Source organism: Opisthocomus hoazin, chromosome 20 (genome assembly GCF_030867145.1).
Source record: "Opisthocomus hoazin isolate bOpiHoa1 chromosome 20, bOpiHoa1.hap1, whole genome shotgun sequence".
In the NCBI taxonomy this organism is placed as follows: domain Eukaryota; kingdom Metazoa; phylum Chordata; class Aves; order Opisthocomiformes; family Opisthocomidae; genus Opisthocomus; species Opisthocomus hoazin.
In genome coordinates this window covers 8,816,914-8,829,403 of record NC_134433.1, presented here as the reverse complement: position 1 = coordinate 8,829,403, position 12,490 = coordinate 8,816,914, and the positions used below count along the sequence as shown (strand labels likewise).

The following is a 12,490-nucleotide window of genomic DNA, read 5'->3' as shown; positions in this document are numbered from 1 at the left end:
GTCTCCAGCAGGAGCTGGTGAAACAATTGCCCTGGCTCCCACCAAAAGCAAAGGGCAGTCACCCAACGCCTGCAAGCCCAGTGTGGCCAGAAACCAGCGCCCAGGGGGTATCTCCATAGGCAGGGCATGGCGTGGCTGCGAATCGCCGCGGAAAACCCCCCCTTTCTCCCCAGCTCGGACCCGCACTCACATCTGTCCCTCGGGTGCGTAGGTGGAGCCGGTGACGCTGAACTCGTGCAGGCTGCACTGGGTGCCCTCCACCTTCTCCATAATGAACATCTGCAAGGGGGAAAGATGGAGGCAGAGCATTAGGCAGTGATTTTTCAGTACAATCCACGTGCCCAGTCTGGAGACCCACCAACCAGTACCATCCCAGTGATGGTCCTGCCGGCACTGGGCTCGGCCCCACCTTGGTTGCTGACCGCTCCTGGCCGTCCCCAGATCCTTCCAGCTCTCCTCTCCCTTTTTCATGTTCGCCTCCTCCAGCTCTTTTTTTCCACTGGAGAGGAGTGGTGCCGAGCCAGTTCCTAACAAGGTGCCTCTGTTTTTCTTGGAGTAGAGGAGTCAGGTCCAGGTCTCTGCTCCTGTCCCAGCCACCCTGGAAAGCCTCGACGGGGCAGGATCCAACCAACTGCCCCTGGCACCCTTTCCCAGCCAGCTCTCAGCCACCAGCTTGCCTTGCATGTTACTGGGATCGCAGCTCGGCTCCGGGCACCCGCAGCTCAGTAATAAAGCCTCGGAGAGCCATAAAAGTCCCACATGCTCTATTTTTAGTGATTTTTGCCTTTCAAATTCCTTCCAGTTTCTCTCTTGCTGCTATAGTGAAAGCAACAAAACCAAAAAAACAAAAATACAGTAACAATTGCCCTTCTCCGCAGGCTCTCTGAGCCCCCCTTGCACAGCCCACCCCTCGAGGCAGTCTCCAGCAGCAGCAAGAGAAGCACCTGACCCCAGCTGGAGTGACAGTTCGGCGACACTTGTTTCTGCCCAATCATCATTTATGACCCGTGCTGAAGCCAAAATGTAACGTAATCAATAAACAAATCAATAAATTTGGTTTGACGAATGTGCTTCCCTGGCCGTGATTGCCTGCAGGGAGCAGGGAGGAGGGAGAATGGCTGCAGGGAAGCGAAGTTCTCCTCAGCTCCATGGACCTGCTCGGCAGCTGCAGACAGTGGGCGTGGGGGCAACTGTCCCTCTCCACCCTGTCTCAGATCATTCTTTTTTCCCTATTCATTTCCTCTGTTAATTTGAGATGTTCCCCAGGAGAGGGAAGCAATCGACGCTGTGGACACCGAGAGGCGTCGCGCAGCACCACAGATGCAACGGCTCCGGGTACGATCCACTTCGCTCCCCTCTGTGCTTCCTCCAGCAACTAACAGAGGTTAATTTACTGTTATTATTAATTATTGTTAATAATACAAGGACACCCTGCCAGTGCAGCTGCATGGGCTGGTGGGTGTGAGACCTTCCATGCAGCTCGGTATCCCCGGGTGCAAGATTAGGGTCAAGCCAAGCAAAAAAGGCCAAGCTTGGGGAAGCACGTTTACGGCAGGTTTAGCACCAGGACACCTCGACAGGTTTTCTCACCTCCGTATTTTACAGGTTTGGGCAAATCAAAGCGGGTAGTTCAAAGTGCACGTCTGATCTTCTGAGCCCCAAGCAACCTCCCTGCAGCCTGACAGCTTCATTGCTATTCACAGATCCCCTGTCTGCTGAGCTGTTGCCTTCAGCTCCTTTCCCTTCCCCGGGGCCCCTCAGCATCCCTGCAGGGTCTCAGAGAAAATCACAAGCCAAAGGGTTGCAAAGGAACGCAGGAGATCCCGGGCCCTCCGTTGAGGCACTGCGCTCCTCTGGCACGAGGTGCAAACACCAACGCATGAAGGGCCTTGATACAGAGAGCCAAAACCCATCTCATCTGCTCCGGCGACTGCATCGCCCCGAGATGACGGACTCCAGGAACAAAGGTGAAGTGTGGCTGAAGTTTCCCAAAGCGGAGGCTTCTGCAGTGCCAGAAGGGACCTTAGCAGGGTGAGCATCCTACATCTCTCCTGGTCTCCTCAGAAAATGGACTCCTGCACTCAGAAACGCCGACCAGACTCTCATTCATTAAAAAATCTGAAAGCATCCACCCCAGCGACCGGTGGTTCTGCCTGATATGAGTGTGTTTGTTTTCAAACGCTCATGGCTACAAAACAATCACTGCTTTCACAATAGCAATTTTCTTATTTAAAAAAGGAAAAGAAAAAAAAAAACCATTCCAGCCCCTTTATTTTTCCATGCCTATTTAAAAAAGGTGCTGTGTAACCCACAGCAACCAGAGGTTATATCAAATTTCCTGCCCGCTCCCAACGTGCGTGACTGGCAGAGCGAGGGGGCTGCTGGGGCACCGCAAAGGCGCTTGCAGGTTTTTTGGCGTGACATTTCAGCAGATTTCCAGGCTGAAAAGGGGGCAAGCCTGCCGGCAGTGGAAACAGTCCGGAGGAAATAGCTGCATCTTAATCCGTAAAGAGGATATGTAAGGTTTCCGTCCCGAAATGAATAAAAATAATAACAGCAGCAATAGCAGGAGGTGGTAAAGCTGTGCGCCGCAGCTCGGCTGGGTGGTTTGGGGAGGCTGCCGCAGAGAGATGCTCGCAGAGGGGCTGCTCGACTTCTTGCACTGCCACGGCAAACACCAGCTCCAGCATCCAGCAAGGGGAACCCAGCCAGCACCCCCAGGGCTTCCCCCCGCTCACCCCCCCTGCCCCTAACCCTTTTAAAACCACGCTGGCAACTTGGGGTTTTAATGCAACAGAGAGATTGGAAGGAAAATGCTACTACGTGCTTACGAAGAGCGCACCCTGCTCCTCCTGCCCCGGGATCTCGCCTGGCCCCGGCGCAGTATCACGCAGCTGGACGCTGCCGGCGCGTGTTTTCAGCAAGCAAAGGGCACTCACGGACGCGCCGTCCCCGAGCAGCACAGGGCATCTGGCTGCAGGCTTTGGGGAAGAGAGATGCAAAGGACACATCTCCACATTTCTGTATTTTCGATAGTATCTCTAAAAGAACTACTCACCAAAAGGCAGACAAGATAGGATTGCTGCCTGGAATAGTAACAGGCTGTAATCATCAGTCATTTACCCATCGGTCAGCCCACGGATCAGCATCGTTCTCCGCCTGCGCTGGAAGCAGCCCTGCCGACAGGCACCCACCGGCAGCTGGCACAGCCAGCGGCTCGGCCACAGCCCCCGGGAAACCCCCAGCAAGGTCTCCCATTAATTAGTGACTGGTTTAGATAGACAAAACTGCCGAATCGAGGCACAGTGTCCTGGAGATTCAAAAGCAAACAGCGCCCGTAGAGCTCCTGGGTGGCTGCACCAGGGATGGGAGTTGCTCTGCTGCAAGGTTTATAGAAAATAACCCCCTTTCTGCTCTTGTTCCCCAAAACATCAGCCATCTCAGAGACACCTAAATGTCACCGGCCACCTCCCTCTCCCAGACATGGGGCCCCAGCATCTCCCCCGTGCAGCCCCATTCCGCTCTGTCCCATGCAGCAGCAGCCCCGAGCCCTCATGGCCACACTCACATCTCCACTTCAGGTCCTGCCTTTCAAACACCACCCTTGTGCTTCTGGACAATAAAGTTACGGTGCATAAAAGGGGGCTGTGACTTTTAGGAGACTGATACAAATGTGCAAGAGCAGACCTGCAATGCCTCTCTGCCCTCTTCTCCCCACGCCAGACTCCCACCACTCCCTGCCACACGGTGGTTTAATGGTTGGGAGAAGGCTGTCCTTGGTTGCTCCACACTGTGGGCTGGGTGAAATGGTGCTCTTGGAGACCCCCAATTGACCGTGAGTGACACGAACCACAGGTTTAATCTGATTTACTAAGTGGGTTTGTGGCTTTACTGCGCTACTGCAGAGCTGTAACCTCTGGTGGACTCCAGGCCAGAGCAAAAGCTCCAAAGCCTTGGCCACCTCGGATGGACGAAGCCCCCAGCACAAGGCGCACGAGCAGCCGGGGGTCACCGCTTCGCCCGTGCCAGCCGTGGGGCATCCATAGGCATCCTGCTGAGCTGGCTCAGCCAGCACCCTGGCCACGAGCCCTGGGTGCTGAACAGGACCCGGAGCCAGCGGCGCAGCCCTTCAGAAACAGCTGAGCATTTTAAAACAGACTCAAAGCACTCCAAGAGACGTCACAGGCGAGCACCGCCCGGCAGCGCACCCCTCCGCTGCCACGCCGGCAGCCTCTGCCCACGGCCGAGCGGCTGCGCTCACCCAAATTAAATGTGCAAGGTAACCAAATCGCACTTAATCAATACATTTTTCCAGGTAATTGACAGGTTTTCGTGGCTTTTGCACGCCTGCTCCCGAGCCAGCTGCTCAGCGCAGGAGCACGTCCAGGACAAGCCAACGGCCGCCCAGCGCAAATACTGACGCACCCGCCGCTCGGCAGAGCCGCCGGCAGCCTGCGTCAACACGGGAATCCCCGTCCGTTAAACATTAACGGCCGCGTCCGTGCGTCCTGAGGCCAGCCTGGCTCTCGGTCTCACACCCTGGGATTCAGCCAAGTGAATAACACGGGTATCGGTTGCGGGGAGATGGGGTGCAGAATACATGGAGTTTTGAATTGAAATTTTTTTTTTTTTTTCTTCTCAGATGTGCTGCTTTGCAAATTTTAACTTCGGCCAAGTTGGGGCTTACTGAAGCTAAAAACCTCATGAGTGCTGCACCACTCCGTCCCCCTCCTGCCCCTTTTCCCTGTCTCAGCATCGCTAATCCGGCCTCTCCCAACCATGCCACACCGTGGGAGATGGTGGCACTTCTGCCCAAGTTCAAGAAGCAGCTCCTCCGGCAGGAAGTGGTTTGGGGAAGGCATGGTCAAATCCTGCCTCTCCTTCTGCAGAGCTAAAGAGACCCTAAACGCTGGGGTCACCCTTTACTCGCTTCCCTGCATCACCGGGGCAGAAAATGGGCTGGTGGGAACCTCCTCCTTGTGTGAAACATGGACAGCTTGGTCACTGCCTCACTCTAGCGGTGTCTTGTTTTGAATCATTCACAGGGCAGAAATATCAGACGTTTCCAGTCACCTCTAGTTTGCGCTCAGCAAACCAGTGGCCAAAGCCCGTGGCCAGCTTGCAGCACTGTCACGGCTTCCCACCATGCTACCCGAGTGTCAGAGAGGAGGGACAGTGGCCAGGTCCATTTTTCCCCACAGCAACACATTTTCCAAGGTTCTCCTATAAAACCGATGCACCAAGGCCGTGAAAAAAAAGCTTTCCTCAGACTTGAGAATTAATGGGGAAACTGAGACGTACTCAGATGGTCCAGGCTTTCCTAACAAGTCACCACCCTGTACAGCCAGGCACGCGGGAGCAAAGCTCTTTGGTAGACCAGGAGCCTTCGATCTCTCTGCCAAACCACCCCAGGGCTCCCTCCATCAGAAGTGTTTTTCGGTCCAAGCCCAGCTGCCCACAACTGCTGATGGCAGACCTTCTGCCCAGCAAGGACAGGTAACTGAAGCACCATTTCACCAGGTCATGGGCATCGTATCTTAACCCCTGGATTTCTGCGTGAGCTTGTCACGAACAGCTGGACCCACACATTGCATTGACCCTCCAAGTTTTGGCCTCACAGGTCCAGAACTTTTAAATTTTGCATGGTCCAGAATTTCTCACTGGTCTGGTTAAAAAACAGGTGGAAAATGGGCAAGAAAGCAGAGGAGACTGATCGCATTGGATTCTCCAGGAGCTCTATCTCAACACCACATCCCAGCAGGAAGAAATGCTCTCTGGAGAGGAAGACCTGACATAAGTCCGCAACATGGCACCTCCAAACTGGTGTGCTCACAAAAGTCAGTTTTCTAATAACAATCATGCCAAGAGAAGCCATAAAACTTATTGACCCTGGCTGGGCAGAGAGGAAGCTCAGGGCTTCCTACAAACCATCTTCCACACTCACCTTCAGACTCCTCATACGAAACAAGTCTGGTGAGGACAGCAGCGCCCATCGTCCCAGGATGGGGATGGAGTGATGCAGAGTGCTTGGGAGCTTACAGAGCATCCCCCCAGCACCCCAAAACCTGAAACACCCCCAGCACTCACCCGGCAGACGGACATCTGGTTGGTGGTGAGGGTGCCGGTCTTGTCGGAGCAGATGACCGAGGTGCAGCCCAGGGTCTCCACTGAGGGCAGGCTCCGGACAATGGCGTTCTTCTTGGCCATGCGGCGCGTGCCCAGCGCCAGGCAGGTGGTGATGACAGCCGGGAGGCCCTCAGGAATGGCGGCCACTGCCAGTGCCACCGAAATCTTGAAATAGTAGATGGCCCCCCGAAACCAGGAGCCTCCATGGACAGGGTCGCTGAAGTGGCTGACGTTGATGACCCAGACAGCAATGCACACCAGGAAAATCACTTTGGAGAGCTGCTGGCTGAACTCGTCCAGCTTCTGCTGCAAGGGGGTCTTCTCGGGCTCAGTCTCTGCCATCTGATTTCGGATCTTCCCGATCTCGGTGTACACCCCTGTCGCAATGACGACCCCTACGGCCTTCCCAGCTGCGATGTTGGTGCCCTGGGAGGGAAGAAAAGGGCCAGAGTGAATATGCAGGCATGAAACCTCTCAGCCTGAGCAGGGAAATGGATTGCTTGTTGTGAAAGGAGAACCTGAGATCTTGGTTAAGGGGAAGATGAGACATTCTGGGATTTTATATAAACCCACTCCAAAGCAGCAGGAGATCCTCCTGAGACCTCTCTCTGCCTTTGAGGACTTCGCTTCTGCCCAGGAGGAGCATGAGCAAGGAGGAAACCCAAACTTGCAATGGCTCCAGGCTCAACTATGAACCTTTTCTCCATCCATAATGCTTCTACTTGATGGAAAACCCACTGAGATTGTCCAAGGCATTTAAGGGCGTCATGGGCCACAGCCCAAATGAAATCCCACAGTAGATCCTCATTTTTATGGATCTGGGGCTCTTTCTATGGATTTGGGCCCTCCTCGTCCATGTACTCCCTTTCACTGCTCAGAGATCTCCTGTGTCCATCAGTCTCTTCACTTGGTGGCTCTTTGGAAAACCACAGGAGAGGTGGGGACAGGCATTAAGGGACTTACAGAGAAAAGCATGTTCTTCTTGTCCTGGTTGACAGCCCGGGGGTCAGGGATGGGGTCAGCATGTTTGATCACCGACACAGACTCCCCTGCCAAAACAAGAGGGAGGAGATGAACCACCCACGTTTCCTCTCCAGCCTCCGCTCACTGCCGTTATGAGCCTGCATCACAACGCCCACAGCTCTCTAAAGCAGCACTTTGCCACCAAACCATAAAAATATCTGTCATGGAGATGTCAGAGCTGGGCCAAGGCACTCTGAAGACGAGGGCTGCAGAAAAATGACCTGTGCAGATTGCTAGCAGCCACGAGCTCCTGTACAGTCCAACAGGACGGGGCCAAATCCCCATACCAGGGAGCTGCACGCTTGCAGTGCAGGTTTGCATGGTCAGATGGGGTTTGTAGGGAAGCACAACAGGAAAGGTGCTCAAAGCCCTTCTGCTCAAAGTTTGTGTTTTGTTCTTGGCAGATTTGCCCTTTTGCTGCATCTCCTTCTGCCCTTGAAGAACTACATTAATGCAAAGCCACTTTTCATGGAGACTGGGCTCCTCTCCCCGCGTTCTTAACATTTTTCTGATCACTTTTCCTTCCCTGCTGCCATCTCCTAACTCGATGGCTTTACAAAAGCCACGCAAGGGAGCTGAAATACTAGTAGCCCTTTTTGTCATCTCACCATTCGCTGGCCTTCCATGACAGCAGAGAGAATTTTTGAAATATCATGGATTATCAGCTTCCAGGGCTTTTCAAGTGCTTATAAAAGCCCCAGATATTGTCAGCTCTCCCTGAAGTCACGAGGTCTCGTGCACCAGAGGCCACAGCTGCACAGGGGGAACGTGAGCAGGGACCGAGAGCCCCTCGTGAAACCCTGCGTGTCGCACGGGAAAGCCCCATGCTTTGTGTTTCGCAGGAGGGATGCCCAAGCACCAGACACATCTTACTTATGCCATGACTTTTAGATGATGCTGGGACCTCCCCAGGTCCTTAGTCTCGTTCTCCCACCCGTTTCCCCATCCCAGCAAAGTGCTTAGCCCAGTTATCAGTCCCAAATTTGTCTCTGGGAAGATGGGAGAGGGAAAGCTCTGCCCTCAGCAACCTGCACGCACCTGTGAGGATGGACTGGTCGACCCGCAGCGTGGTGGACCGGATTTCGATGATCCGGATGTCCGCCGGCACCTTGTCGCCAACTACAAGGGCAAGAGCAGAGCAGCTCCGTCAGGCAGGACCAGCAGCGCCCGCTGCCCCGGCAAACCCCAACCGCGCTGGCGCAGCCAGGCTCTGCCCCAAGGCTTGGGACCACCGGTTTGCACCTCAGCTCCAGCTGTCTCCCCGCATTCTTTATTTCAACTGCTCGGTCTCCAGGGCAGGGCCTGGCTTCTGCTGAGAATCGCCACGTCCCTACGCAGTGCAGGCGCACGGAAGCACCGAGCCTGCAGCAACGAGGGGTCCAGCCTGTGGTAACCCAGGGTCCTGCCCCGGGATGCCTCCTTCCTGCGTTTAAAGCTGAATTTTGTATGTCTATCAACTACAAGTCGAGAAAGAAAGCTGGAAAGAGGCGTCAGCAGTTGCAGTCAGACATTGGGCAGCACAGTGATGGGACCCTGAGGAATTTCTAATTTTAGGGGATTGCCTTGCCCAAAAGCAGCCAGCACAGGGAGCAGGCAGCAGCGCTGAGGCCAAAGCCGTTACTTGTGCTGTGCCAGGCGCCGTCCACCCTCTCCCGTGGACCGACTGCATGTTTCAAGCGTCACCTCCCTCTGCAAAACCTGGCAGGAGCGAGCGCTGCCCTGTCCCTGCTGCACAGGGATGCTGCCAGGGCGGGTGGCCGGCCTGCCAGCCCTGCCATCACCGTCCCAGCCCTGCCACCACCCTCCTTGGCTGCCACCCAAGCAAAACTAACTGTGGTTCGAGCCAGGTTTGACAGGACAAGCAGCAAAGGTGGGAGCTGTGGGTGAGCAGAAGACCCGATGGGGCTCCCAGCAAGCCCACATGTCCCACCCACCCGGGCTGCACCCTGGCAGCGACATCCACTCCTCTGCCACGGCTGGGACCCCCTTACCCACCACAGGCAGCGAGCACCCCATCCCTCCTCCTGCCAGAAAGCCGGTACCTTTTCTGTTCTTTCTGGAGTGCAGCCGCCACAGTTAGAGGCATAGGCACATGGTCCTCGGGGCAGCAAGCATCAGACCCTCTGCCCCCCAGCCAAACCCCTCCCTGCCACCCCACATCACCTGCCCTCCCACAACCCCATCTCTCCTCTTCCCTGCAAAACTTCCAAAACATCTCCATTTTGGAGCAGCCTGAGCCTCCCAAGTCCGCTCTTAACCCCGTTTCATGACGCTGTGGGCCAACTGGAAGATGTTCACACTGGAAAAGCTTTCATGGCCGAGACAAACAGCCGTCCACGGGTCTCCTGGCATGGCATGGTGGTTATGGGTGAAAGCAGCCCTGCTGACTGACAGCCATCGATCGCTGCCCACCAAGGCGCATGTGCTTCCTTAGCAAAAACCCATTTAAAGCTGCTTATCCCACTGGGTTTCCTCCTCCTGGCTCCTTGGCACGGAGCGGCTCTTCCTCCTGCTCTCTTATCGGCTGGACGCAACAACGCTCCGGCGCTTCGGAAATACTGAGGCAGAGCGCGCCCTGGCTCACAGCGCCTTACATCATGTTACACAACACTGCCGGCTCGGCCGCTAACGATCATCTCAAATCCCAGACTTTAACGAGCGCTTCCTCCCAGGGCTCATAAACCCCCCCGAGCGCATCGAGAGGGGGGCTGGCATCGCGCCACTGCTCAGCCATTTATTTCAGCTGCAGATCCGAGTGCTCTTAGATGCTCTGTGCAACATCTGCTGTCCGGCGGACCTGGCCCGCTCCCTGTCGCACCCCTTTTTGGGGGGCTGAGCTGGGGGTGCCAACCACGAGGAGCTGCAGACCCCCACTGATGATCGTCTCGCGCAGACTCAGACCTCGCAGCTGCTCGAGGGAGCCGGAGCACCTTAACGGGAGCAAAGAGCTCCTCTTCCCCCCAGGAAATGTGCGGAGGGTTTGCAAACGGGAGGGTTTGCACACGTCAGCCCAACCTGCAGATGAAAAAATCTATCACCAGCATCTAGAGACAGCGTCGAGCCCCGGCGCCAAGGGGGTGGCGTGCGCTCGAGGGTAGATGGTGCGACAGCATCCCAGGAGACTCGCTCGGCACGGGACAGACTTGACAGCCGTTAGCCAGCTATTAAACACGCACTGCGCTCACCCCTCCGTGCCGCAAGCCAAGGGAAAAAGAGGAAAACGGGAGGCAATGCCCTGCCCACGCTCTTTGGGCAAGGCACAAAGCTGGCTCTGCAGCCGAGCTGGATCCCCGTGCAGCTGCCCGCACAGGGACTCGCCTCGATGGCCTCGTTACAAACGGGCAAAATCAGCTGGTTTTAAACAGCTCGCCAACCTGCAGCCATCCCTCCCCTCTTGGCTGAGCGTAGCAGATTTTCTGGTCCCTGCTGCCAAATTTATTGCATTTGCACACGCAAACAGAAGCCAGTCCCTCCTGCCTGCACTGTCCCCAGGATGTCACCTGGATGTCCACTGCACGTTCAAAGCCATTGCTTCTGGTGCACTTTCCTACCAGGCAGCCTGACGGCATCCTCGCCACTTGCTACAACCTGCTAAACCCACAGTCTGCTAATTAATTTGCTAATAATTTGCAAATCCCTCCAGAGGAGAGCTCAGCTCTTTCCCTCCCAGTTGTGATGCTGATTGTGCCATTAAAAAGTAATATTCGGCTGCTGATGGGCAAGCAGCAAGCACCTGATCTGGGGAAAAAGGGGCAGGATTTAATTAATTAATAATTAATTAATATAATCAAAGGCCAGGTCAGCAGCTGGAGTGCATTGCCGGAGCTGGCCTGGGAGCGCCGCCAGCTCGTCCAGCTGAGGACCTGGCCGGCACTCCTCCGCTTGATCCTCCCCGCATTATTTTTATGTTCATCTTCCCTGAAGCCCAACTGGAAGACATAAATAACAGCGAGCTGGCCGGGCGCGGGAGGGATTGCAGCATGTTTCCACTAGCAGGGCCACGAGGAGGAAAGGAGAGGATTAGTATTGTGGCTCTGGGGGTTTACAGCATCGTTTAACGAACAAACAAAATGGGATAATTGAAATGCATCCTTTTTGGCTGTGGTGGGGCAGGCAGGAGACCCCCAGACACCCTTCGCTGAATGCAGGATCCCGACAGACGGGCTGGAGGGGGAACAACCCGACCAGGGAGGCAAAAGCACCCTGCGGCCGGTCCCCTCTGCCTCTCGCCCTCCCCCAGTGAGCAGGGAAGCCTGCCCACGCAGACAGCCCCAGCGCTGCTGCCTGCGGTGCGAAGCCCCCCGGTGCGGCACCCAGCGCCGGCCCTTCACTGCGCCCGGCCCGGGGGATGCGCGTGGGAGAGCAGCTTCCAGGGAGAGGGAACCTTGGTGGAAAATTAAATCTTAGTCCAGAAAACAGGGAAACCCTCCCAAGACACAAAACCTCCACCAAAAATACACACTTTTTTTTCTTTTTTTTCTGCTGTTCTCTACCACCCTACGCTCAGGGCAAAGCCTCAGCAGGCTGATGAGCCCCAACTTTGGCCCAAATCATTTCACCTCTCTGGATCTGAAAAGAGAAACCAAGGTCCCAAGTGTGCAAAACTGAGGTGACCCGGCCTCTGGAGGAGATGTGCCCGGGCACTGCGGCAGAGCCCTCCTGCCACAGCACCACAGGGTGCCTGTCACTGAAGCCCCCCTGGCCAGCACCACCTCCCCATCCCACCCTGTGCCCCGGGGCAATGGCACCCTACCTGCCACCTCCACGATGTCCCCAGGGACGATGTCCCGGGCACGAATCCGCTGCACCCCGCTGCGGTCGGCGCGGATCACCTTCCCCATCTCAGGCTCGTACTCCTTCAAGGCTTCGATGGCGCTCTCGGCGTTTCTCTCCTGCAAGCAGAGCAGGAGCAGAGCTGCCGGCGGTGGGATTGCTCGTGCCAGCAGGCTCCTTCCCCACCCACTGTGAAGACAGGAGCACCCAAACTCCAGCCACAACTTTGGGGTCCATTTGCACTGTGCATGGGGCAAGCACCATGTCTTCCTCAGCTGCTCTGAAGTGCTCCCTGCTGGCTTAAATCACACCAGGTCCTGGACACTGCATGGACCTTTGGGCTTGATTTTCTTCTTTGTGGTTTGGGAAGCAGTATATCCCACCCAGATGTATTTTTCCTCATCCAGCAACCCCACCTCAGATCCAGCTGCAACGGCCTTGAAGTGAGTATATACAATACGAGGAGCATCGCTGGTTGAGGAGCTTGCTTGTCCCCCAGGAGGGGTGCAGCGAGGTGAGGGGCAGCAGCCACCGTGCCTTTCTGGTGGACAGGGCACAAAGCTTCCCT

General features: G+C 55.8%; 1 protein-coding gene across 2 annotated transcripts in view; it reads right to left on the bottom strand.

Moving 5' to 3' along the window:
* The window catches only part of ATP2A3 (ATPase sarcoplasmic/endoplasmic reticulum Ca2+ transporting 3), a 59,428-nt gene that overhangs the window by 22,478 nt on the left and 24,460 nt on the right, over positions 1 to 12,490 (bottom strand). For both annotated transcript variants that reach the window (XM_075440355.1, XM_075440356.1), the window contains exons 5-9: positions 11,903 to 12,041; positions 8,188 to 8,268; positions 7,090 to 7,175; positions 6,088 to 6,552; positions 191 to 279 (exon numbers count right to left, since the gene is read on the bottom strand). In XM_075440355.1, coding sequence (XP_075296470.1) covers positions 191 to 279; positions 6,088 to 6,552; positions 7,090 to 7,175; positions 8,188 to 8,268; positions 11,903 to 12,041 — 860 coding nt within the window. The remainder of the gene's footprint in view (positions 1 to 190; positions 280 to 6,087; positions 6,553 to 7,089; positions 7,176 to 8,187; positions 8,269 to 11,902; positions 12,042 to 12,490) is intronic.